The sequence below is a fragment of the Dermacentor albipictus genome, chromosome 1, assembly GCF_038994185.2.
Source record: "Dermacentor albipictus isolate Rhodes 1998 colony chromosome 1, USDA_Dalb.pri_finalv2, whole genome shotgun sequence".
In the NCBI taxonomy this organism is placed as follows: Eukaryota; Metazoa; Arthropoda; class Arachnida; order Ixodida; family Ixodidae; genus Dermacentor; species Dermacentor albipictus.
Genome location: NC_091821.1, coordinates 79,726,917 through 79,754,586, shown reverse-complemented (window position 1 = coordinate 79,754,586; position 27,670 = coordinate 79,726,917). Strand labels below are relative to the sequence as shown.

The 27,670-nt window shown below is 41.9% G+C and overlaps 2 protein-coding genes across 19 annotated transcripts in view; both read right to left on the bottom strand.

Moving 5' to 3' along the window:
• Positions 1–7,736: 7,736 nt before the first annotated feature.
• On the bottom strand, positions 7,737–9,303 carry LOC135915067 (probable ATP-dependent RNA helicase DDX43). Its single transcript, XM_065448050.1, has one exon. The coding sequence runs from the start codon at positions 9,233–9,235 to the stop codon at positions 7,874–7,876; it is 1,362 nt and encodes a 453-aa protein (XP_065304122.1). The 5' UTR covers positions 9,236–9,303; the 3' UTR covers positions 7,737–7,873.
• Positions 9,304–12,545: 3,242 nt separating this feature from the next.
• LOC135915092 (uncharacterized) overlaps positions 12,546–27,670 on the bottom strand; it is a 31,657-nt gene continuing 16,532 nt past the window's right edge. For 6 of the 18 annotated variants that reach the window (XR_010568506.1, XR_011507684.1, XR_010568508.1 and 3 more), the window contains 4 exons: positions 23,969–24,183; positions 20,337–21,262; positions 18,489–19,095; positions 12,546–13,536 (listed from right to left, as the gene is read on the bottom strand). Coding sequence is in view for 3 of the 18 variants with exons in the window: in XM_065448082.1 (XP_065304154.1) it covers positions 24,152–24,183 (32 nt within the window). In the remaining 15 variants the exon portion in view is untranslated. Of the gene's footprint in view, positions 13,537–18,488; positions 19,096–20,336; positions 21,263–23,968; positions 24,184–25,251; positions 25,593–27,670 lie in introns of those variants that run through there. The other 12 variants (XR_011507686.1, XM_065448081.1, XM_070522773.1 and 9 more) reach the window with 10 other exon arrangements.

Below are 27,670 nucleotides of genomic sequence, written 5' to 3'. Positions count from 1 at the left end.
TAGAAATAAAGACAACCATTAAATGAGTATCTACAAACCAGCAACATTGAGATGGGCCGTGGGTGTGAGAGGTCTATCCCTAAAATGCAGGGCAAATGTGTCAGTGTTGTGTTTAAAAGAACAGTAAAGATATTCTTCCTTTCCTTCCGAACATTAGAACCCACGTTCATGGACTGTGTTCTATGAAACTATGTTCATATACCATGTTTCACAGACTCTTGCTAGTTTCTTAAGAGGTGCAAGTAAAAAAAAAAAGAAAGCCTCTTTGTATTTCATGTGCCTCCAATTATTTTCTGATATAACCTAACCACGAAAAAAGCGCTGGGGATACTCTACAGTGGGTGCTACTAGCAGATGCTACAGCAGCTGTGTGATGCTTTTTGCTTGGCTCCGCTTCAGTATACATTAGCTCACATACAGTCAAACCCAAATAATATGAACGTGGTTAAAGTAAACTACTCTCTATACAGAACATGCAATTCTTGGTGACCAACGCGCACGTAAAACTGCTTCACCACGAACTGGACATATTGAACTTGAGGCGTCTGCTATGATTGCCATAAGGCTATAAAGGGAAGTGGACTAGAACAGATCTACTCAATCGCATGCATCAACAATGCCATTGTTAGTGATACTGACAGAAAGTTCCATGCACAGGCAAAAATTACTGCCTCCTGCACGTTGTTGTCTTCAATAATTGTATTTTTCTTTACTTTTCTCCATTGCAGATAACAAATCTGTATATAGCAAACGCATCACAAAAGTTCATTTAAATTCATTCTAGGTGTGTATGTATCTCATCGATTTTTTTCTTGTGCACAACCGTGTTCATTATAAGTGGGAATGACTGTATAGCACCACACAAATTGTGAGGTGCGGCACTCGGTACGTACCTAATTCTTTTTTTGAGAAAAGTGTCCCCTGATTGCACACAGGTAGCTGGTGTCAGAAATGGAGTATCATTTCCACATGCGAAGGGAAGACACAGGTCACAAACTTTTTCACTGTAGCACTTACGAATGCGGGCTCCAGCGCTGTTTTTCAACATTGGGACTTGTCACCTAATTTCAAATTCACTTCCATGAACAAATTCGAGGTGCCGTCTACAGTCAAGACCGTGTACCACAGGAGACGATGTTTTGAATGAAGCTGTTAATCAATGTGCTACTTGACAGGGCTAGTGCTGCAATTCACTTACTTTCGCTTGTTTTTCAAACCTTTACAGTTCTGGCGTAAGTAAACATGCTACAAAAAATGAAGTAGACAGAACACAACTGCATTGAATTATGCAGTCAAGGACATTATGGCGGTATCAACAAACCACATGGGAATTAGCTGCTTCTGGCTTGTGCCAATTCATGCCAGCGCCAGTGGATTTGCCATGCATGCCCTCTCTTAACTTATTTAAAGCTATAGACCGCCAAAGTATGGTACTTTAGCGACCTCTGCAACATGTCATATACTAATGTACATCTGGAATTAAAATTTATTTGGTGTCCCTCTAATAAGTTGCAAAAAAGAAAAGGCACTCCAGAGGTGGTTCAGGACAATGCTATGTAGAACAGCAATGTACTTTGCCACAAATTTCAAGGGCACAGTAAACTAGTTCCACTGTACAGAAAGAAATGAAACAATGGCACCCATGGTACCTTGTCTGTTGGCTTTGTTTGATTGCTATTGAGAATGGCTTGATCTCCTCAGTTCCCTTTATTCTTCTTGCTAGTTCCTGTTTATGTCCATAGAATGTGCTTAATTAGTGGGTAACCGGTGGATACCACATTGTTAAAAGTAGTGTGTTGCCAAATATAAATTTCTGATCGCTGGCATGAACCATTGTGTTACCAATGAAACTATTCTTGCTTTTGTCATCTTCAGATATCGTAATTTCTACTGAACTATATACCAATGTGCTTGTCCATTGAATAGCTCAAGCTTTGCAGTGTGATGTGTATGGTCACAGCATGGCATATTCTATACTAGATGCTTTGTCACCTTCAAAAGGAAATGAAGTGATGATCTTTACTTGGACCACCACTCAACCTATGTACAAAAAAAAGTCCCGTTTGTGATTAAGTCATTCTTTGTCAAGATTTCCACCACTACATCAAATGTGTGTTAATCACAACCACCTTTATCTTGTCCCTGAAGCAGCTGGCATTCAGCAAAGGCCAATGCTTCTGCACTCTGGGCAATCTAAAAGCCATGATTTATAGGTCTGCATAGTGAAAGCAGATGTATTATTTATTTATTCACTCAAAATTATTCTGCCTCATTTTTGGAAGTCTGCTGATTATAAACACAGATATATATATAACAAGTGAATTTCAAGTGTCAACCAAGTTTGTTCCATGTACTTCTAATGGCTGTCAAGAAAAAAATACTTTGTTTCTGCTTATTTAGTTGTGAATGATATTGGTGATTCATAACTTGAAAGTGTAACGTATAGCTCGCATGCCTTAATTTGCCGGGATTGGTGCCATAATCTTATGAAAGATTTTCTTCTGGATGGAAGAGGCTGCATCTGCAACATAGCGGGGCTGGTTTTTTGATGGTTTAGCACCTCCAAACTAATTCAACTCGTATTTTTATAGTTCTACTTCTTTTTTTTCCAACTTCACCTGCTGCAGTAGCGCAGTGACTATGACATTGCACTGCTAAGCTCGAGGTTGCAGGTTCAACCCCAGCTATGGTGGCAAGATTTCTATCGGGCGAAATGCAAAAGCGCTCGTGTACTTAGACTTAAGCGCATGTTAAAGAAACCCAAGTAGTCAAAATAATTTGGAATCCCTCAGTATGGTGTTCCTCATAATCATATCGTCATTTCGGTAGCTAAATCCCCAGAATTTAAGTTTTTGTAATTCCAGTATTTGAATATGTACAGATTATATAGGTAACGTTTTAGAGGCTGAAGTGGTAATTTGATGTTGCTGCCTTTAGGCGCAGCCATCACATTTTAGGAAGATTCAAAATACTTGCTTACAGAAGCATTCCACTGGCACAGCCATTAGTTTTATGATGGTCAAGTATAGTATATAGTATAGGCAATGGCCTCCCTGTTGCAGTATTCGGCCACTCCCTCCCAAATGACTCATTCAGTCAACCAATGGCCCTCAGTCCCCAGCAGCTGCGGAGCACTTGACCAGGCCACCAATGGAAAGTTACCCTGGCAACTTTTAACACCCCGAACTCTGTCGAGTGAGGCTGGCTTAGCAGGATTCTTTGAGGAACTATCAGGCATTGTTTGTGATATCGTTGGTCTTAGATTAGAAGAACGGGTGAGGCTCATAGAGTGCTGACTAATGGTGATTTCCTCTGCTTAGAGGTCTCCCGGATAAGAAGCAATGCGGGGTAGGATTCCTAATTCATAAGGCCACAGGGGGCAACATTGACAAATTCTACAGCATTAATGAGAGGGTAGCAGTAGTAGTAATCAAACTTAATAAGAGGTATAGATTAAAGGTAGTACAAACCTATGCTCCACATACATTCATGATGATGAAGTAGGTCAGTTTTATGAAGATGCTGAATTAGCGATGACAAAAGTGCAAACTCGCTATACTGTAGTAATCAGTGACTTCAATGCACAAGTGGGCAAAAAGCAGGCTGATGAACAAACAATTGGCAACTATGGCGTCGATTATAAGAACGCTAGAGGAGAGATGCTGGTAGAATTAATGGAAAGGAATAAGCTGCGAATAATGAACACCTTCTTCAGGAAGTGTAGCAACGGAAAGTGGACCTGGAAAAGCCCTAATGGTGAAACAAGAAATGAAATGGATTTCATACTTTCTTCCAATCCCAGCATAGTGAAGGATGTTGAAGTGTTAGGTAGAATAAAGTGCAGTGATCATAGATTAGTGAGGTCTAGAATTCACCTCAATTTGAAGCAAGAAAGAGTAAAATTGGTCAGGAAGAAACGGTCCAACCTAGACGCAGTAAGGGTAAAAGCAGGCCAATTCAGGCTGCTACTTGCAAACAAATATGCAGCCTTAGAACAGAGAGCTAAAGATGACATAGATGTAAAGAATGAAACCGTAACTACGCTGGCTTCAGAGGCAGCAACTGAAGTTGGAGGTAAGGCACCCAGGCAACCAGTAGGCAAGCTCTCCCAAGCAACAAGGGTCTAATAAATAAACGACAAGGTATGGAAGTGTCCAACTCAAGAGATAAGACAGAATTAGTGGAACTGTCAAAACTGATCAACAAGGAGAAAATGAGGGATATTCTAAATTATAACGTGACAAAGACTGAAGAAGCAGTAAAAAATGGACGCAGCATGAAATCAGTGAGAAGGAAACTTGGCATAGGACAAACCAAGATGTATACACTGAAAGATAGCAGGGTAATATCATCAGTAATCTCAAAGGTATAGTAAAAGCAGCAGAAGAATTCTATACTGACCTGTGCAGTACCCAGAGGAGCCACGATATCTCCATTTGAAACAGTAATGAACAGGTTGCAGAGACCCCTTCTATCAATAGCAATGAGGTTAGAAGGTACTTGCAAGACATGAAACAGGGAAAAGCAACAGGAGAAGATGGAATAACAGTCCATTTACTCGGAGATGGAGGAGACATAATGCTTGAAAAACTGGCAGCTGTCTATATGAACTGTCTATTGACTTTAAGGGTCCCAGAGAACTGGAAGAATGCGAACATTATAGTAATCCGCAAGAAGGGGGACATTAAAGAATTGAAGAATTATGGGCCCATTAGGTTACTCCCAGTATTACATAAAATAGCCACGAAGATAATGTCGAATAGAATAAGGGCAACACTAGACTTAAGTCAACCAAGGGAACAGGCTGGTTTCAGGATGGGATACTCTACGATGGATCACATCCATATCATTAATCAGGTAATCGAGAAATACGCAGGGTACAACCAGCCTATCTATATAGCTTTCATAGATTACGAAAAGGCATTTGATTCAGTAGAGATACCAGCAGTCACAGAGGCATTATGTAATCAAGGAGTACAGGCTGCTTACGTAAATATCTTGGAAAATGTCTACAAAGATTCCACAGCTATGTTAATTCTCCACAAGAAAACTAGGAAGGTACCTATAAAGAAAGGAGACAAACTCAAGAACAAGTTAAGGACCACGCAAAGAGCGATGGAACGAAAAATGCTAGGCATAACATTAAGAGACGGAAAGAGTCCAGTTTGGATCAGAGATCAAACGGGTATAGCCGATATTCTGACTGACATTAAGAGAAAAAAAAATGGAGCTGGGCAGGTCATGTAATGCATAGGTTAGATAACCAGTGGACCATTAGGGCTACAGAATGGGTGCCAAGAGAAGGGAAGCGCAGTCGAGGATGGCAGAAGGCTAGGTGGGGTGATGAAATTAAGAAATTCGCAGGCGCTAGCTGAAATCGGCGTAGAACAGAGGTAATTGGAGATCACAGAGGCCTTCGTCCTGCAGTGGACATAAAATAGACTGATGATGATGATATTAAATATGCTATTTCGTAGCATATGTATAATGCACATTCTCTGCGACTGTTGACGGCCACTGGGAAACTTTGAAATTTTCCTCTAGCATTTCATGGAGCCTGCCAGTTATTGTGCTTTTGCTTATTTGGTACTAGCGTCATTGTTACGATTTGTTGTATAGCGCGTTAGCAGTAATGACAGAACCTGCCAGGCAATGTTGTGTTTGACTTTCACATTCGCTTGATTGGGTTTACAGATCTCCTAATTTAACCAACAGGTGTTTTCATAATGTGCATTAAAGTATTCGGCTTCCAAGTTTCACAGTTCTGCAATGTTTTCTCTCCTTCTTTTGTTCCTCTATTTTCATATTATACTGCAGCATCACGGATGCCACACATGCGCTTTAGGGACACATGCTTTACAAGAAGAAGCAACACATCGGAGTGAAGGGTGGGTGGTATCCCCATGCTGGTGGACACCTAACTGTCTCATTTGCTCAGGCTAGGTTCCTGGACTGCTCTGTTGCAGAAAAGGAGCCATCAGTGCTCAGTCTTCCCAGGTGGCACCCCTCCAAAAGATTGACTGCAGCCAACGCTGCTCAGCTTCAGTGATCCGACAAGATCAAGTGTATCCAACACGACATGGCTGGCGATATTCAAAAACAAGAAGCTGTGCCTGCAGTTTTGCTGCACTTTAGCTGCAATATGAGCACAAGGCATGATAACAAATGTTGCAACAGGCAGACAACACTGCATGTAGTCTATTTTGTGGCAAAGGTGGTATATGCTAATAGAATCAGCCGTTAACCTAGACAGAGGTGTTGCAGAAAGTTCACACACACAGCAATATGAACCTGCACCCAATGCAAGAGAATCTGAAAGTTGGTGGATCGAAACTTTGCAGGTATGACATCATGTATGATATGCAGGCAAAACTGTGGACAAGCCACAGAAGTCCATAAGTCTGTAACTTCAAGTAACACTCACTGAAATGTTGAAATAATTGCTGTTTGAAAACTAAAATGAAGCACATACTCAAAAGGTTGCAAATATGTAGAATAATTATGAGAAGAAACTTTCAATGTCCCACCAATTGGAGCACGCTGCACGGATATTTAATTGCAAGTTGAATATCTGGCAGGTACCGACGTGCGAAGTTGCAGCCAGTACCAAAACAACTCTGTTAGTTATTTGCATCTGAAAAGGCATTTAATATAAGACTCAAATGTTAACTTCCAAGTGTGTTGGTTATTGCTTCTGATGTCTTTTATCAGGTTTAATTATTAAGGTATGATCAAGTGAGACCTTTAGGCAGGCCACAAACTGTTAAAACAATGGTGTGCCAAATGAGTCTGCTGTGAAATGGTGAAAGAAAGCGTAGCTTGTCTCGTGCTCATAAAAGTCAAAACAGGGCTACATTTCAGAGTGAAAGGCTGTGGCAAAATGCTCGCCAGTTGAATACACTGCACAAAGAGCAGTTAATTCTTCACGCTTGAATGCCATCTGCTAGGTTCAAATCTGTATATCGGCCTGAGGACACCACATATTTACAGGCAGTCAATTGCTCTTCAGTCAGACGCACCGAGCAACGCGTCAGCTAATTTGGCGAGGTCAAAAGCATAGCAAAACTGTGAATCATTTAAACGAGAATCTGTGGCATGTGCATGGCGCAGCGATCCCATCGCAGGTCTCGTCCAGATATATCAGCTAGAACCACTATCGCTGGCCTACTATTGGATACGGACGATATCCCCGAGCCCACTCGTGCGGCCGACCAATGGGCCCAGCGTAGATCGCGTGCGCAGCACTGTCGCCGTGGCGGGCCAAGGGCGTTTCCAACCGCTGGCCCAAGTGCGGTTCGTGGCAGGCGCAGTTAGGTAACACCACCTAGACAACTGTTGTTGAGCGAGGCAACAACACACACACACAAAAAAAAAGCTTTATTAGCACTGGCAACATTGCCACTTGCCACTGCCTTGACTCATTTTTTTTTGGGGGGGGGGGGGGGGACTGCTGGCAGTTCTGACGTCTAGATCGACTGTTCTGATATCTGTCAGCCATATCGTAAAGTGCCTTCGGCACAGCCTGGCTGGCCTCCTCCAATATTCGAATGAGTTCGGGGGCGTGCATCCAGTTCTCGCGAGTCACCAAGGTGACTGCCTCTCCAAAACGCCCTGCGCGGCCAGTCCTTCCTACACGGTGAACATAGTCTTCAATGTTGCGGGGAAAATCAAAGTTGAAGATGTGAGTCACGTCCTTGATGTCCAAACCTCGGGCTGCAACATCTGTAGCGATCAAAACTTGCACCTTCCCACTTGCAAGTTCATCCAGGGCTCTTTCTCGGTCTGGCTGTTCACGATCTCCATGTATGGAGTCGCACTCAGTGCCAGCCAAGACAAGTTCGACCGTGAGACGGTGAACCATTGCTTTAGTGCTTTAAAAAATGATCACCTTGTCTTGAGGCTGCATGGAGCCGAGGAAAGTGAAAAGGTGCTGTCTTTTCTCAATCTCTTCACAAAGAATGATAGTTTGCGTCACTGTGTGAACTGCATGCAAGTCCAGTGAGCCAATGAAGACTTGGAATGGGTTGCTTGTGTACTTTTTAGACAGACGATGCACGTCCTCTGGCCATGTGGCACTTGTCATCACGGTTTGGCGGTCTGGCCTGATGTCCAACATAATCTTCTTTATTTCCAACTCAAAGCCCATGTCCAGCATGCGGTCGGCTTCATCCATGACGAGAAAGGTCACGTATTTCAGGTCGATGTACTTGTTCATGGCTAAGTCGTTAAGCCGGCCAGGAGTCGCGATTACTATCTCCACACCTTGTTTTACAGCTGCGATCTGCTCCCGCCGATTGCCACCTCCATATATGCACACTGACTTTATGCCTCGGTAGTTGTATTTCTTTGTTTCTCGCTCTATTTGCAGGGCGAGTTCGCGTGTTGGGGCCAAGATGAGACAGGTTGGCCCTTTCCTCTTCTCCCTTGGAAGATCCTGGTTGTCGACGTGCACCAATGCAGGTAAGAGAAATGCCAATGTCTTGCCTGTGCCGGTCTGTGCAATACCAATCAGGTCCTGACCTTGCAGAAGTGGCCAGGCTTGTCTCTGAATTGGAGTCGGCTTCGGGAATTTGTTCTTGTAGATTTCCCCCAAAATTTCTGGATGCTTTGAAAATGCCTGTTCGAATGATTCTACTGGCTTGGTTGTTATGGGTGGACACGACTGCTCTCCGAGATACTTGACAACTATATCATAGTCTGCCCTCAATTTTTCTACGTCTTCTGCAGTCATGCGCGCAACATTGGGATGCTCGATGTAGAAATCTTTCCTTACCGGTGGAAAGTTGGCCCAGCGCGTCCGTTCTGCTTCATCACTTTTTGCAAGCAGCTCGGCCCAGTTTATCAGAGGTCGTACTTTTTCTTCCATGTCGGGTTCTTTTTTCACGAAGCACGTTTCAAGCTTCGGCGGCTGTGTCAGTTTTTCAATGCGTTCCCGTGCTTTGCGGCGTGCTTCTTCTCTTCCCGCAAAGATCTCCACGGTGGTTACGTTACCAATATCACGTAGGACGATGTACGCACGTGTGTCATCCTCGATCTTCCGGACCGTGTTGCCATCTCTTCCGATGATTATCCCTGCGTAATCCCTTGATACAATCATTTCTTCTGTATCTTCTCTTGTAAAATTGTGTCGGTGGCGTGGTCTGGCGAAGCGGTAGTTCGGGACGGGAGGTGGATCGTCGGGAAACACATTCTCCTCCCAGACGTAGCTAAGTTCTTCACTACTACCGGACGCCATCGACGATCAATGGGCCGAATGACGACTGCACCACCTGTCACAACAGGCTTAATTCTTGCTGGCCAATGCCTGGCAGCCACATTCGATGGCAGCACGTGCGTGCGAGCTCGCGCTACAGGCGGAGAGAAAGAAGAAGATGTTTGAGCCTTCCGGACATAACGCATTCCACGCACAATATAGCACAAGATCGCCTGTTGCAAATAACATTTCTTGTCCTTACACATATCACGCCCAAGGACAAGGGATATTGCGCGTGATATGCGTTATGTCCGGAGGGCTCAAACATCTTCTTCTTTCTCTCCGCCTGTAGCGCGAGCTCGCACGCACGTGCTGCCATCGAATGTGGCTGCCAGACATTGGCCAGCAAGAATTAAGCCTCTGGTGAAAGGCAGTGCAGTCGTCATTCGGCCCATCGAACACCCATGGCCTCAGGCAGTAGCGAAGAACATAGCTACGTCTGGGAGGAGAATGTGTTTCCCGACGATCCTCCTCCCGTAGGTCGGGACGGGAGGAGGAGAAGTAGAAAAGTAGAAGTAGAACTATAAAAGTACGAGTTGAATTAGTTTGGAGGAGCTAAACCATCAAAAAACCAGCCCCGCTATGCTGCATATGCAACCTCTCCCATCCAGGAGAAAATCTTTCATAAGATTATGGCACCAATCCCGGCAAATTAAGGCATGCGAGCTATACATTTCGCTTTCAAGTTATGAATCACTAATATCATTCACAACTAAATAAGCAGAAACAAAGTATTTTTTTTCTTAACAGCCATTAGAAGTACATACAGCAAACTTGGTTGACACTTGAAATTCACTTGTTACATATATATCTGTGTTTACAATCAGCAGACTTCCAAAAATGAGGCAGAATAATTTTGAATGAATAAATAAATAATACATCTGTTTTCACTATGCAGACCTATAAATCATGGCCTTTAGATTGCCCAGAGTACAGAAGCATTGGTCTTTGCTGAATGCCAGCTGCTTTAGGGACAAGATAAAGGTGGTTGTGATTGACACCAGTGGCGTAGCTAGGTTGTCTGGCACCCGGGGCCCTTAGCTCTTCTGTCACCCCCCCCCCCCCCCGGGTGTAGTCAATTTTCGGGTGTCTTCAGACGTATATTCAGACGTATTTCGGGTGTCTTCAGACGTATAGTTGTGTTCTGTCTACTTCATTTTTTGTAGCATGTTTACTTTTGCCAGAACTATAAAGGTTTGAAAAACAAGCAAAAGTAAATGAATTGCAGCACCAGCCCTGTCAAGTAGCACATTGATCAACAGCTTCATTCAAGACATGGTCTCCTGCGGTACACGATCTTGACTGTAGATCGCACCTCGAATTTGTTCATGGAAGTGAATTTGAAATTAGGTGAAAAGCCCCAATGTTAAAAAAAATTGTCTGGGGTTCTGGGGTTTTACGTCCCACAACCACTTCTTGATTATGAGGCACACCGTAGTGATGGGCTCCGGAAATTTTGACCACCTGGGGTTCTTTAACGTGCACCTAAATCTAAACACACGGGTGTTTTCACATTTCACCTCCACCGAAATGCGGCCGCCGTGGCGGGGATTCGATACCACGACCTCGTGTTTAGCAGCCCAACACCATAGCCACTGAGTAACCACGGCGGGTGACAAGTCCCAATGTTGAAAAACAGCGCTGGAGCCCGCATTCGTAAGCGCTACAGCGAAAAAGTTTGTGACCTGTGTCTTCCTTCGCATGTGGAAGTGATTCTCCATTTCTGACACCAGCTACCTGTGTGCAATCAGGGGAGACCGTGCTGAAGGAAAGAATTAGGTACGTACGGAGTGTCGCACCTCACAATGTGTGTGGTGCTATACAGTCATACCCACTTATAATGAACACGGTTGTGCACAAAAAAAAATTTGACGATATACATACACACCTAGAATGAACTTAAATGAACTTTTGTGATGCGTTTGCTATATACAGATTTGTTATGTGCAATGGAAAAAAGTAAAGAAAAATACAATTATTGAAGACAACAATGTGCAGGAGGCAGTAATTTTTGCCTGTGCATGGAACTTCCTGTCAGTATCACTAACAATGGCATTGTTGATGCACGCGGAGTAGACCTGTTCCAGTCCACTTTCCTTTATAGCCTTATGGCGATCATAGCAGACGCCTCAAGTTCTATATGTCCAGTTCGTCGTGAAGCAGTTTTACGTGCACATTGGTCACTAAGAATTGCATGTTCTGTATAGAGAGTCGTTTACTTTAACCACGTTCATATTATTTGGGTTTGACTGTATGTGAGCTAATGTATACTGAAGCGGAGCCAAGCAAAAAGCATCACACAGCTGCTGTAGCATCTGCTAGTAGCACCCACTGTAGAGTATCCTCAGCGCTTTTTTCGTGGTTAGGTTATATCAGAAAATAATTGGAGGCACATGAAATACAAAGAGGCTTTCTTTTTTTTTTTACATTGCACCTCTCAAGAAACTAGCAAAAGTCCGTGAAACATGGCATATGAACATGGTTTCATGGAACACGGTCCATATACGTGGGTTCTAATTTTTGGAAGGAAAGGAAGAATATCTTTACTGTTCTTTTAAACACAACACTGACACATTTGTCCTGCATTTCACGGATAGACCTCTAGCACCCACTGCCCATCTCAATGTTGTTCGTTTGTAGATACTCATTTAATGGTTGTCTTCAGTTCTAGAAATACAAGTACACTAAATTTTATAGCTTCAAAAATAAATTAGTATGTTTATAACTATGGAGTTCGCCACTGGTTTTACCTTACTAATGATGTTCTCTGGCATGCTGCTGAAGACAATTCTTTAGACAATCTCTTTATGAATGTATCGAAAGTAATAGATGAAAGAACTAGTAAATTGGTGACTTTCCAAATATATATATAAAAAAACTGAACAAGAGATTTAAAGGAAAGGCTTATGTAATCCAACAATGTTTCATGTTTGCTGCAATGTCTTAACAATTGACGGTCACGGCCATCATCAAATAACTATATATACACACACAGGAGACATTATTACAGCAATGAGACCCACATTTTTTCTTGAAGACAGGCTGTCCCCTGTGTACCAATTCCATCACCCTTGCAGCTATTTAACATTAAGAAGGTCTATGAGAAATTTATGACTGAGCAGTGCAACTGGACGAGCTTTTTAGTTGTTACTATGCTGCTGCAGTTGCTCAGTGACTGTGGTTTTCTGTTCGTGAGCTTGACGTCACAGGTTCAATTCCTAGCTGCAGAAGCTGATCATGTAACCAACGCAACAGTGGACACACAACACAAAAAAAGCGACAAGGACAAGCACCGCCTTCCAACTGGAATTTATTACAAAAAGGCATAAATATACAACTTCATGCATGTGATTACAACCAGATATACTTGTGTAAGTTAATGTGAGCACCACAAATCAACAAGAGCGCACGAAGGCCTAAGGTGGCCCCACGCTTGCAGACCCCAAGTGAGCAAATTCTTCATCAGTCAACGCTATGGACGGTTTACTAACACAGTTGCTGCCTGCAATAGGCACTGCCTCTCGGGCTGGTTACATCATCATGGAATATCAACTAGCCCCGTCTCACACCTCTGCAGAAGCTGCCTTCCAACGGGGGCAGGGTGCAATAACACCCAAATACCAAGCATCTGGAGCACATAAAGAACTCGGGTGGTGAAATTAAATACGGAACCCTCTTGCTGCAGCTACCACAGTGTATTTTGCATAAGTCCCTTGTTACTTTGGGTCAGCATCAAACCCCACAAGCCAATTGTTAGAATTTACATTCACAATGCAGAGCAGAATATAGTAATCCAAGATAAGCTAACTTTCTGAAATTCTTTTTTGGAGCTTCAAAAAAGAAATTCCCCAGTAAAGTTATTGAATGCTTTATTAGAGAAAAAGAAATTGAGGGTCGTCTCTCAACCTTTTGATCAGACGAATTCCTGTATTGGCTTTGCTGAGCTTCGCTACTCATAATCTACTGCAAGCATCGCCACATTAACATACATAATTATTCACCAACACATTGGCATGGCACTTCCTTATGACACTGACACCCAGGTGCCATACATCTTGGCAAAATCACACATCTGCAAAAGCAGAATCACTGTTCCAGTTACAACTAACTTTTCTAATATATGCTAGAAATTCTAAACGCTTTCTACTGCCATCTACAAGCATGACAGATTTGTACTTGTTGGTGCAGTGATAACTACATGCTCAAAGCAATGCTAGTTAAAGTTTACTCAAACTGGTAACTTCGGGGTAATTTTTTGGGGCCATGTCCTTGTAGGTTTGAGGCTGCAAAAGAAAGAAAAGAAGATTGTGTTAATGATGTCTAAGTAAGGCAGATGATTGAACAGCTTCTTCATTCAAACAAACAAAAAAAGTCGCACGCAGTGAGGTCAGGCGAGCAAGGGGTTTGGGCACCTGATGTTCCTTACTTTTTTTTTTCTTTTTTGTTTCCTCGAATGAACAAGAACATGAAAGGACTGTGACTTCAAAATGTAGAAGAGGTGAAGGAAAAAACAGAAAGGAGCTATCAGCCATGAAAATAGAAGAGTTTGCAAAATGTTTCGAAGAATGAAATCGAAGATTGGACAAATTTATTAAGTGTAATGGAGAGTACTTTGAAGGTGATAAGGTTGTCATATAAAAAATCAATAAATAAACAGCCTTGTAAAAAGAATTCCGGTTATTTCCCACTGCCCCCTAGTATTACTTTGTTGTCATCTCACCTTTTGAATCAATTTTTGTGCATTTGTAATGTTGAGTTGCATATGTCATGTAATGTCAGATTATCTTTATTCTAGTCATGTTTACGTAATATGTTCAGTCTATGCAAGTTGTACATAATTATTGTATTTTTTGCCAGAATGTGAAATGTCTGCATTAGCTGGATGTATTTTCTATGCCAAATTTTTTTAAGACCTTGTATCTGCTGATTCTCATCCAACTAAAATCTCAAACAGGGATTGTAGTATAAATAAATAAATAAATTTAAAACAATTGCTACTAAAAAGTATGCAAACATTCTTACAAAGTTCGAAAGCATGTTTCACAGATCAGCTCCAGGCTCTGACCTTGCACTGAAGTTTCCATTATACAGTTGAACATGAGCGGTGCATGAGTGGTGGAAGAACATAATTTGGACATGAGTGGTGGAAGAAATAATTTTTCTTTCTGGTTACATTCAGGCACACTGTTTTGTTTAAAGTTAGTTTCATACGTCACTGGCTGCACCATTGATAAACATTACTAAGGCAAGTATTTAGAAGCAGCTGTTCTTCTATGCAAACAATTTCCTTAAACATAACACAATCATCAGCGAATAGCCTTACTTTAAGTTCAGGGATAGCTTTTACGTACCATTAATATATATTAAAGAAAGCAGGGGCCCTAGAAAACTTCCCTCAAGAACACCTGAAGTTTGGATGCGCTGTAACCGTTTATATTAATGAACTGTATGCAATTAGATAAGTAAGCAGAAAACCAATTTACAATAAAATTTGGAAGGCCGGTAGTTTTAAGTTTGAAAATAAGTTTAGCATGAGGAACTAAATCAAAAGCTTTCTTGAAGTCTAAAAAAATAACATCAATTTGCCCAGATTTTGATAGAATAGAGGCTAAAGTATGTACGACTGAGACCAATTGACTAACAGGGGCGCGATTGGAGATATTTTGTTTGATACGCGTTCTGTTCGGTTGCTGCAACGTCACAAAGTGGCAGTATGCAAAATTTGTGACAACGGAGCAGAGAGCAGCCAATCAAGAAGCGGTGACCTCCCCGGAAGTTTACTTCCGTCGTTTGTCGTCTGCTTGCAGACAGTATACTACAAAACGAAATGTTTCTCGTCTTCCAAATGTATGAAATCTTTATCTAAAAAAATTTATTTTTTTCTTCTCAAGCCTGAACACGTTTTCAAATAGTAGTACGTGTGACTACTGCAATTTATCCCTATTAGTTTATTTGCGCCGTCCCTAGGTGGTGTCGCGCACAGCGAGAAGAAAAAGAAAAAGAAACGACGGGAAGAGTGGTGCTCTTTTCAAGAGGCAGCGACAACATTCCAGTGGCTCGCTGGCACCGATGATGGGGTCGATTTCTCTGTACAAACACTGAATTATTTGTTTCGAGAAACAAAAACGACGCCGGAATTCACTTTCTGCCATTTCTTCAAACGCGCTTCGCACTGCCACCCGCTCTCCTCCTTCCTCTAGAAATGCCAGCGCAACAACCTAAGTTCCCAACGGAAGTGCCATTTTCTCGAATTAAACTATCGGTTGGATCCAAACATGCCATGCCGCAGCCGCCAGTTGGATCCAATCCAATCCACCAGGCACGTCATGCGAAGCCGTATGATCACTCTAAACTTCCCAGCTCCTGTCGCGTTCGGCGCCTAGCAGGAGAAATGCTTGGTGGGAGGATGATTGACAGGAGCGTGTCGTCATTTTGACGTCGCCAAAAACGTGGCCGCGCCCCGCGGCTGGTGACGTCAGCGTGGAGTAGGCCAATCGCGCACGCCGGTAACCGAACGAACGCGCCAATCGGAGATGGTTGTTTACCAGAATGGTAAACAACCATCTCCGATTGCACCCAGCTAGTGGAAAAACCTTTACAGAAACCACGTTGCAAAGGGGTTAATATATTCCTCTTGTTTAGAAAGTCAATGATATAGTTGGCTATGACATGCTCAAAAATTTTGCAACAAGAATAAGTGAGAGATATGGGATGATAACTTGAGACCAATGATTTATCCCCTGTTTTGAATACTGGCATGATTCGTGCTGTTTTCCAATTGTTGGGAATGTTAGATGAACGTAGGGAAGCATGAAAAACGATTACAAGAAAATTGGCAACCATCTTCGAATATCGATGCAGAAACACATTATGAATATTATCAGGGCCTGGTGAAGTTTTAGTCTTTAAATTGAGAGGCATAGACACCATGCCTGATAATGATACGATGTCAGAGTCGAGATGACATGACGTGGTATCGACACATGCGCCATAGCAAGCCTTTAAGAAAAGGCTCTGAAAGTGCACATTAAAATGCCAAGCGATGCTCTGCTTAGCTGTAAAAAGGGTGTCGTTATGCATTTTTTGTTTAATCCCCTCTTTTTTTCCGACACAAGTGGGACCAGAATTGTTCAGGGGCCATCTGGATAAAGTTTGGCAGCGTATGTTTAAGATAGTTTTGCTTTGCACAGCTTACAGATTGGTTGAATAGTATCTGATTAGGTAGAAAATGTATGTCTTTTATAGCGTTCTTGTATATATCTCCTTAAACTTCCTTTTTCTTCCTCAAACTTTCTTTAACTGCCTTGTAACGCTACATGGCATTCTACCTGGAGTAGTAATATGCAAGTGCAATAGAAAATGTGCACGTATCGATGCTACGCAGCGAGCATGTCACATCGCATGTCTCCTCGCACGTTAGGACGCATATATAGGGAATTTTTTCGCCGCATGCTAGCAAGTGCTGGAGTGGCTCAGTGGTAGAGTAGCTGATTCCCACACAGCAGACCTGGGTTTGAACACACGGGAACTGGGTCTTTTTTTTCTCATTCCCGGCAATAGCTGCTATGGACATTAGACACCAGCAGCAGAGGACACCATGCATCATTCGTGCATCTTCGCTTGCTTGCATGTGTGCTGTCACTAAAAAGCTGTCTGTTGACAGTCGGCACTTGTCAATGTATCTTTTCTGTGTCGTTCATGTCATTTTGCACTGCCAATCGTTTTCAGTATGAATTACCAACGTGCCCAATGTAATGTCCTTATGAACAAAGACTTGTCACCTAGTAGTACTGGTTGTTATTTGTGTCCTACCAGAAAGCTGGGCAAACTAGCGAGTGCTAACAAGGAGATACAGAAATGATCGCGTTCAGAGTTATCTCTGGCACTGATCACCTTTACTTGAAAGAATAGCCGTAACACCTGCATTAGCTCTGTAGTACCCTGCAAGTAGTGGATAATTGATAGCTCTGCTGCAGCTAATCACACATTCATCCCCACCATGAATAAAGGGGGGGGGGGGGGGGTAGGTAACACATCATCGCCCTTAGATGGGATGGTCTGGATTTTATTATCATCATTTTTGGGCAGTGTCACGTACTGCAATATGACCACTCTAGTCAACGGTCACTTGCACTGATACATTTTACCGTCAACTGCACATAATTAGCAAGGAAGTCAAGCACAAAAGAAAGAAAAACTGAAACTCCTGCTGTTGTGCCCTTTCCAGTCTTGGATAATGACGTAGGACAGAAATGAAAAGATCAGAACGTGGCAACAGAGCCATAAGTTCCCCACAAGTTTGGTGCTATCAGTCAGGCACTTGCAGACGTTACCCTCCAGTCAATTTGAAAAATTGACTGGAGTGCGACTTGTGAATTGACTGGAGTGACTGGACTGGAATGTGCTTAAGGTTAATGCAGGTTGAAATACCACACATTTCTAAATTATAGTAAAGAAATCAAATCAAAATTTCAGCTAGAAGATGCAAAAGGGCATCTAATGTAGTGATGGCAGCTTGAAGCACCACACACTTCACCACATTTGAGCATCTGCACAATGTCACTATGGCCATTGTCTAGAGGCTGCAACTCAGTTGAAAAAAAACCTGCTTGCTATATGATGAAAATTTCATCAGTTTTGCATTCCAGTACAAAACAGACCAACAAAAAATAAGCACATCTTTATAACATCTCAGCATTCCCACCCGTTCTATGAGTGCATCTTTTTTCTGTTGCAACAGTAGTTTCCAAATTTCATGTGTGTGTTTATATATTTTGGGGGGGGGGGGGGGGAGTTGCTACAAAATAGTGAAAGCTTGCATACATAGTTTTTGATGCACACACAATGTGAGAATAGTTACTTATGTATCTTTATAGTCTCTATGATAGGGAGTTATTAAAAAAAACATTTTTCACAAAGGTGGCTTAAAATACAAGCATGTGAAATTATGAACAAATTTTGAAAATGCAGCCTTTAGAGACAAATTCCAACAGTTGATTTGCAATCTAAAGCAATCAATTAAGGTGTAAAAGAAACTGGTACATGACATTTATTGCGAAAGAGCAGCATGTGAAGGAATAAAGAAAAGAACAAAACGGTAATTTGGGCTCCCCAGAATAAAAGAACCTCCACCAAAATAAGTGCCAATTTTTAAAAGAGCACACAATGCTCTATCAATGCGTGCAATGTTATAACAACATAAATAAGAAAGCAATGGCATATCCACAAGCATCACCTGACACTAGAATGTTATGGGAGATCGAAAGCTGCGTGTCTCCTGTTCCTGGTGGCATATAAATAGCAAGGTAGCCTAATAGGTCCCATGCTACCTGCAACATATTGGGAGTTAATCAACACTACAGAAGTAAAATGTTCATTTCAGTTTTCAAAAGCGTGCTGAAGGTGCACAAATGTCAGTACAGGTAACTATGATATCAAAACCCCCACAGCAAGTTCATACCAGCGACTTGCATAAGTCGTGGAACCGAGTCGGTTGCAAATGATCGCTTTGGTTGAAAAACGACACTTCCGGGTCGGTTTGCTGCTCGATTTTTGAGTCGTGCAATTGTGCTGACAAACCTATGGAACCAATCAGTGGCACAGCAGCAGGAAGTCTCTATACACTGATGCTTATTTTACGTGGTGACTGCGGTGCGAGCAGACGTAAAATGGAGTCAATGGAGAGACATTTCTGCGTGGTGACAGGCAGGTCGTACTTGTTGGTGTGAACATCGATCGTCATGAGTCGCTCCTTCATTGCCAGTTGCAGTCTATCGCACGACCGTTCTCCAATGCCAATCTCAATGAGCCCTTAGTGGTTCTCCATTACATGTCCGCCTAACCTGCAAATGCAACATCAGCATGGCAGCCTAAGCCTATTATGCTAAAATGTTTGGAAGGTCATACATAGTCGACCAGGCCACTGTCTGCCACCTTTCACTACTTTAGATGAAAAGATTAATAGCATGGATATATGTCATGCTGCTTGTGACACTTTAAACTACACAACATGCAATAAAATCTACAAACATAAAGACGACAACACATTTATGGTTGAGAGGCGTTTATCATACTTGAAGTTAACACTGAGACTGGACCAAATGGACATAAAAGAGCAATAGAAAACTCCTCAATATATATGCTCCATTGATAGTGGTTCACAAAACGGGTCTTTGGACATTCTGGGGACTGCAATAACAATCAGGTTGTCAGCAAAGGCCTTCCTTCTCAGTGAGCATGCTCCATTTCCTGTCTTGGTGCCTTATCAGACATTGTAATTTGTCCCCACACACCAAATGACATGCAGGTCAAATTGAATAGTAATTTTTTTGCAGGGGCAGTGGCATTCTTTCTTTGCAACACTGCTGAATCTGCACTTTTTGTAAGCGCTCGTTTTGACCAGTTGGTGAAGTACAGAAAAAGAGGGTGTGCTCAACCGCAACCCATAGGACAAAGTGACCCAGTGAGTGCTGCGCCACATCTTTCATGGCTAAATAGCAAGAAATGCCACCTATGCTTTTCCTGAAAGAGGGCTATCTGCTCCCCTCTACGTACTTAAAGCTATATAGGTATGTGCCCATCCTATAACTTTAACATGCTAGAAGATGTTTGTCCAGGATCCTGCAAATCCTGTTGAGTGTTCCCCAATCCTTCACCTTAAAGACAAGAACAAAAAATCCTCACTATGTTTATTTGCCTGCAGCATACTTGAAATTTACTTGTTATACTATGTTTCATATGGAGATGGAGTATGGATGTGTGAAAATGATGTGAAATTTTCAATTAAGTAATGTACTTGCTATACTGAGTATGTTCCATATATGCATGGAAATTTAAGCAATCTACTTGCTATGCTGAGTATATGCTGAATATGTTCCATATGCATGGAAATGTTGAAATGATGTAACACTTTCAATTAAGACAAAGTGAGTACTGTGATAACATGTAGCACTGTGTTGAAAGCTAGAAGCAAAACAAACAACAATATCTGCCTCGAAACACAACAGGGCTGAAGGGTACCACATAAAGTTGACTAGAGCTCACTACAGAGAACACAGGAAATTTAAAGACAATTCGAACATACCTGCCTAAGCAGTTTCTCATTGGCAGACATGACCACGAGTCCTCACCTCACAACAGGCATCTTAATGTCGACCAAAAACTCCATGGACATGCTGTACATTCAAACAGCACAAGAACATGAACATGTTAATGCAATGAAAGAAATTGGTTAAGCTAACTAGTGTAACAACTTAATATTAGAAAAATCTTAACATAGGTCATTACCGGCAAGGAAGAAGAAGACATCAGAACCAACAAACAACTTTAGTCTGAACACCATAAAAAAATTAAAAAGTGGACATCAAGAAAAGGCAACGTAAGAGCACACAAGCACTAATGCCTAGCAGATTCAGTAAATTTATCAATGTACTCTGACAATATGCTGACGATATACTTGTGCTTAAACAGCAAGAAATTTAAAAATTTAATAATGGGGCTTAACATACCAAAACCACAATCTGATTATGAGGGACACTGTAGTGTGGGACTCCGGAAATTTGTACCACCTGGGATTCTTTAACGTGCACTTGGGTGTCCTCACATTTCGCCCCCATCGAAATGCGGCTGCTGCAGCTGGTATTCGATCCCGCGACCTCGTACTTAGCCTAACACCATAGCCATTAAACAATCACGGTGGGTAATGGCAAGAAATGCTAGACAATGTGAAATTCTAGATCACATGGGACACTGGGCTTCATGCACTATCAATTCAACGGCCTAGGGTGCCACAGGATACGATGATGTATGATACATGATGCATGCAATCAAAAGTCACTCTCCCCACTCACACAACATATTCTCCGCAGCACTGCAACAGCCATTATATTTCACTAACAGCACATGATGATGCAACATGCTTCTGTGGAAGTATACACAACATAAGTCATTAAGACATGATATGGCTCACCACTTCATTCCAGAGCTTATGAGTGGTTTAATGAGGTTTTTCTGTGGAAAAAATAAAAACTAGTCACTTGTGTCCTACAAAAAAATCAATGTAGAACAACTGTTGAGGTGAACTAGTAGAAAAAAAGACACACTGGAAGAGCAGATGAACACATGCTCTGCTTCCAACTATATATTGGCAGGAAGGAGTTGTGTGTGCGCGCACGCACGCACAGACACACACCTTGCCACCTGTGCACATAAAGGTGTTCTACACTATCACACAATGACGCATGCGCTTCAATGGCGAATGCTCAAGAATTCAAATTCTGAGGTGTGCAGTGCAATTGATGGCTCACTTGGGCAAAATTCTGTTCTTTTCAATAAAATAGGCTTCCAGCACAAGTTTTAAGAAGGTGTTACTGCTCTTGCTTGAAATTGTTGTCCACAAGAAACAAGCCTCACAACCATACACAGCAAGTGTTCCAGAGGAGGGGTTTATGTTGTACCCATGTCTTGCAGTAGAATGTACATAATTGAAAACGAACGCTGCATGAGCAACTGCTTATGGGAGCATATGAAAAAAGTAAGCAAGAAAGAGGACAAGGATGCACATATGGTGGCCAGCATGTTACTGCATGTGGTTGCGAGGCTCACATATTGGGGACAATCATTCCAGGCAGGAGTGGTAACACCTCTTCAAGACTTGCGTTGGAAGCCTATCTTATTGAAAAGAACAGAGGGTGTTGCACAAAAGAGTCAATTGCACTGCACACCTCAGAACATCAACTCTTGTGCACCTGTCTGATGTGGATGTATCATCGTGATATTGCTGCTGGATATCTTGTGTGCATGTGTGCAACCTAGCTGCCCAAATTGGAATTTTCTCTAGTTCATCAATCAGTGTAACTTGCGGAGGATCCCATACGGCACCAGGCATAGTCTACACTCTAATAACAGTTGCACCCTTTGCAGTGTATATTTGCCATACAACAATAAACGTCATAGCTCTTGTCCGCATTTCCTTTCTTTAACGCTGCGTGCCCGGTGCTTCCAAGTCACAAACGGCATGCACGCTATCAGCATGACAGGGCATTCTCTACAGGAAAGTAGCGAGTGCAGCGTTTTCAAGAAAGGAAACGCAAGCAAGACGATCATTGTTGTGTGGCAAATATACACCCCAAAGAGTGCAACTGTTTTTAGAGTGTAGTATAGGTTGAACACATGTAAAATAGGCTATCATGTTTAAGCTTAGTTCCGAAGTTTTTAAGTAGCATTGTATAAAATTTAGTGCCCTTCCAGCTCTCCCAACCATGTCGCTTACATGCGCATTCCATGAGCAATCGGATGAAAAGGCTACACCTAGACATTTATATGGTAACTGCTTTTTTTACAAGCTCATTGTTTAAGAGGTACTGAGTCTTCATCAGCTTCCATTTCCTTGTAAAAGAAACATGGACACACTTTGAATTATTTAGGTTCATTTTCCATATAGAGCACCAATCCTGAACACATTTAAAGTCAGTTTACAGTTGGGCAACATCACTCTCACTCCTTATTGGTCTGTACACAATGCAATCATCTGCAAACAGTCTAAAATGCAATGAAATACCCACTGAAATATCATTAATATAAACTAAAAATAAATGTGGCCTCAATACAGAGCCCTGTGGGACTCCTGACATCATATCAACGTACCCAAAGCTTTTGCCATTTAAAACGACACATTGTCGACGTTGATACAAATAATTTTCTATCCACCTGAGCACAGCAGGGTCTATGTTTAGTAGTTTAAGTTTGTTGCAAAGAAATTAATGCATTACCGTGTCAAATGCATTATGGAAATCTAAGAAAATAGTCACCGCGCTTATAGTTGCGCCCATCCTCCTTCCTATTGAATTAGCGCTGTCATGTGACGCCATGCTCTTTTGATTTCACTGTTTAACTGCTTAGAAGAAAATTGCACGATTTACGCTCCGCCATTTTTGTTGCGGCTGCATGTCAGGGTCCTGCAGATTTTGCAGCGTACGTTCGAAAAAAAGATTTTGCGCTCATTGCTGCACTATTCTTGATCAAATTTTGCAGAAAGATTTATTTCGGAATCTACATAGTTTAGTATAACACTTGGCATAGTTAATTGCCTGGTTTTTAACAAAAAAAAAAGTAAATCTGCCTGCACTTATGTGGATGCGAGCTGCTGCCGCGACAGCGCAAGCATAAACTTATACCACAGCCTGCCGTTAGCTGTTGAAAGCAGCGTTTCAGTGAGGGCTGCTGCTTGCTGCCCCCTCCTAGAACCAGAGACTTCCCTCTGTGAAATGCTGCTTTCTGCAGCTGCCGGCGGGTGCAGACAAAAGTTTATGCTTGCGCCATGGTGGAGCAGCTCGCATCCCCATAAGTGCAGGCAAATTTGCACTTTTTTGTTAAAAACCAGGAAATGAACTGTGCCGAGTGTTATGCTAAATGACATAGAGCCCAAAATGAGATCTTTCTGCAAAGGTTGAGCAAGAACGGTGCAGCATTGAGCGCAAAACCTTTTTTCGAATGTACACAGCGAAATTTGCAGGACCCTATGCACCGGCTCTGTCGTGAATGCGCTGCCCAAAACGGCACGCTTGATGAGCTGTCACGCATACACTTGTAGGAAATGATTTAGTACAGGATGCCCTTTGTTAGGCACTGCGGATGGAGGCATGTAGCGAAAATAATTTGTGCGTGTTGGACCAATGGTTAGAGTGAATGGAGATGAATTTTAGCGAACAGCCATACTTGGTCGTGTTCTTGCGAGGTAAATAGAAAGCTCCAAAATTTCAGTGGATGCTACGAGCTTGCTCATCCCGTTGACGTCAAGTCCCCTGAGAATTAGTTCGTACAGTTGTTGCATTCGGTTTGTCCTTGGGCAAAATTAGGTGCTGCAGTTTGGCAAAGGATAATTCCCTTATATAGATAACTTCAAAGTTGATTTATACAAGGCTTTGACAATGCTGCAAGTAGAAAAAAATCAGTTTTACTAGCTATACACGACATGGATTTATTTATTAATTTTGATTATTTATTTATCTATTAATTTATACACAGGATTGAGAAAATGTAGCGAATGAGCATAAACAAGAAAATAGGTAAAACAAACTAGATACTCTAACAGTACTAACGACTATATAAAAGTTAAATTAATGGCAAGGAACGAACAGCAGTGGAAAATGAATTAATCTAGAACAAAGAAAAATGCCACATCTGCTATTTTATACAGTTTCTATTCAGGCATTCATGATGCACTTTTGTGCAGCGTTCACAAATTGATGAAGGACAAAGCAGAAGCACAGAAGACAGGCGCTGTTTCTTAAGCAACATTTATTTTGAAAAACATTAAGAAAGAAAGCAACCTGTAATCTTTGAACACATGATGAGTTCCCTGAAGCATTGCTGTCTTCTTGGCACATACTCAACTTTTAAAGCAAACAGCAACACTTCGAGGGGTTCATCCCGTGTTCAAAGATTAGGGATTCCCAGACAACACAAAGACATCCTGAGGTTGTCCGCAGGATGTGGAATCGCGGATACTTCAACAACCTCAAGTCATCCTACAACGTCTCCAACTGAACCTACTTGGATCCATTTGTCAATCCAAAGAACATACTATGAACAGTCTTTGGACATGTTGCCAGGACCATCTCTGGACCATTTAAGTACCTTTCCCGGATGTGCCCATGTACATATAAATAAGCCGTGAATGCGATTACATACTGGTGCTGTAAAATGGAATTACTTGTGTAAATGTCACTGCTGACCCAAATCTATTTCTTTTTCCAAATTACATACTGTGAACATTCTTTTGACACTCTGCCAGGACAATCTCTGGACCACTAAGGCATGTTTCTAGGATGGGCTCACGTCCACATCTAAAGAAGCCATGAATGTGAGTATATGGTGGTACTGTACCATAAAATCATTTGTGTAAATGTCACTGTTGACCTAGTCATTGGATATCTCATATACACATCACAATGCAGTGTAACACAGTTCTTTTTGCAAAAAAAAAAAGGCTCACGAAAGCTTACATATAAAATTTATTATAAAAAACATGAATACATAAGGTACCACTCTTAATGCTCAAAATATTGTCTGCCTGCTACAGCAATGTAAAAATGGGTAATAAAGTGTAACTGACTAAATATGACTAGAAAATGAGGAATTAAAATACAATCCTTAAACGTTAAAAACTGAAAAGCAAAAATGAGTATAAGAATGCAAAAATTGTCATTAAAAATAAGTTGTGGAAAAAAAGTCCTCTGCTGTGGTTGGAAATTGCTGCACTTCAGTGAGGCCTGCCTTGTCACTCCAGCAGCTCTAGAAAAGATGCACAATGCATCACAGATTCCGGGCCTCTGACTTACTTGTACAAGAGAAACAGGGAAAACAAAAGTGAAAGGACATGTCAGTAACTTAGCAATTCAAGGTGTACTGTTCAATTAAAAGGAGATTTTGGAAATTGTAACTCTCAATGAGGAGAAAGTAAAGGCATATACCATCGCGACAGAAAGTGACAGAAGGTAACTGTTTCCATTATAAATTCAGAAGTGCTTACAGAAAATACTTTCCATACAAACAACTCAAGCATGTGCGCAGAACCAAGAAACATTGGTTGACTAAGACTTGCCTCCAAGAAATAAATCGTAAAAATACATTTGAACTCTTCTTAAAAGATAAAAAACAAGGACACGTTAAAATGTTTTAAAGCCCATAAGAATGATGTTAACAGTCCCTTATGTTATCAAAAGAGAATGCACCTAAACAACCTATTCAACACTTATGTAATGAATCAATCAGAATTAGCTTGGAGTAGACTAAACAAGTTTCTTGGTCGTTGTGGTAATAAATTTTAGGCCTACTGAGCATCTGTTAGGCAGTAAAACTATCTGCAAGGCAGATTTGGCAAATGTGTTTAACGACTATTTTGTATCTTTAGCAAAGAAAGCGCACAATCCAGCATGTCCTACATACTTAACTGATAGGACCTCTGAAAGCATGTTTTTGGTGCTCACAATGGCCAGCGAAGTTATTAATGCTTTCGCGTGTGTAAAAAAAAGCGCCTGCTATTACGCAGATGACTTGCGGATTAGACACATTAAACATGTGTTAGATATTATTGCTGATGTACTGGAATATACCTATAACCTTATTTTTTCTACTGGAATCTTCCCACAGGAACTGCAGGTTGAGAAAGTACTAATGTTGCACAAGGGGGGGAGATAAAAACATGCTTAACAATTACAGCCCTATATCAATATTACCTGTAATATCAAAAGGTATGGAAAAACTGGTTTATAACCACATGGCTTCTTTCCTTGCTAAGCACCGTATCATCACTGCATCGCAATTCGGATTCATCAAAGGTCACTCAATTGAGCATGCTCTCTTGGAACCGAAGGAATTTATACGAGATGCTTTTGAACATGAACTTCATACATTAGGCATCTATGTAGATTACTCTAAGGATTTTGGTACCATAAATCATGTGACATTGTCAAAGAATCGCTACCATTACGGCTCTCGAAGTGTTTTTCTACAGTTGATTGAATCTTACTTAATGTATCGTCAGCAGATAGTTGTCATCAATAATCGCACCTCCAATTCACAAGCACTTTTATCGGGAGTGCCTCAGGGTAGTATTCTGGGACCTCTGTTATATTGCATACAGTCGAACCCAGCTAGTATATCAAACTTGCAAAAAAACGCCCTTTCAGTTCGATATAGAGCATAATACGATATAAGCCTGCTAAAGAATTCGATGTCATAAACGTACATACCATTTATAAAACCACTATTGATGAAACAGCTTAGTTTTGCATGAAATAGTCCTGTATTTTCTTCTGCTTGGGCAGTTTCGCTGCCTGCAATGCACGTACGTCTCCACATTGTCTGAGGAGTCCAAGCAGCTGAGGCCGCAACCTTCCACGTTCACGCAGAAGCACCGGACTAGCGTGAGTGCACTAATCACCTCGGAGAACGTGGCCAAAGGACTGTTGTTGCTTTCCTCATTGTGCCCACTTTCACTTGTACTCGGTACGATGTCGGCAATGTAGTCTTCATTTTCGGACTCTCCTGTGGTCACGACACCATCATCTGCACTCACAAACTCATCGCCCGTCGATTCGTCAACGGCTTCTGGACATTCTGACGGCTTGGTCCAAACTTCGGCAGCACCACCAGCGGCTTCATCGTACACATCAGAATTTACAGCCATCGCCGGGCATGTGGAAGCCGGCACGTCTGAAGTAATTTTGGAAGAACACTTGTACATGGCTGTGTGTACGTGCCGGGCGCCAAGGGCACCGGGTCGCGAGTTTGTCCGCTTTAGCTCTAATCTCGTCCGTTATTCTTCAAGATCGTGCTGAGAGCGCTCCTCAGATTTCTCACCGGGTTTGACCCGATTTACGATTTCGAGGCAAAAGGCGAATTCTGCCGCTTCAT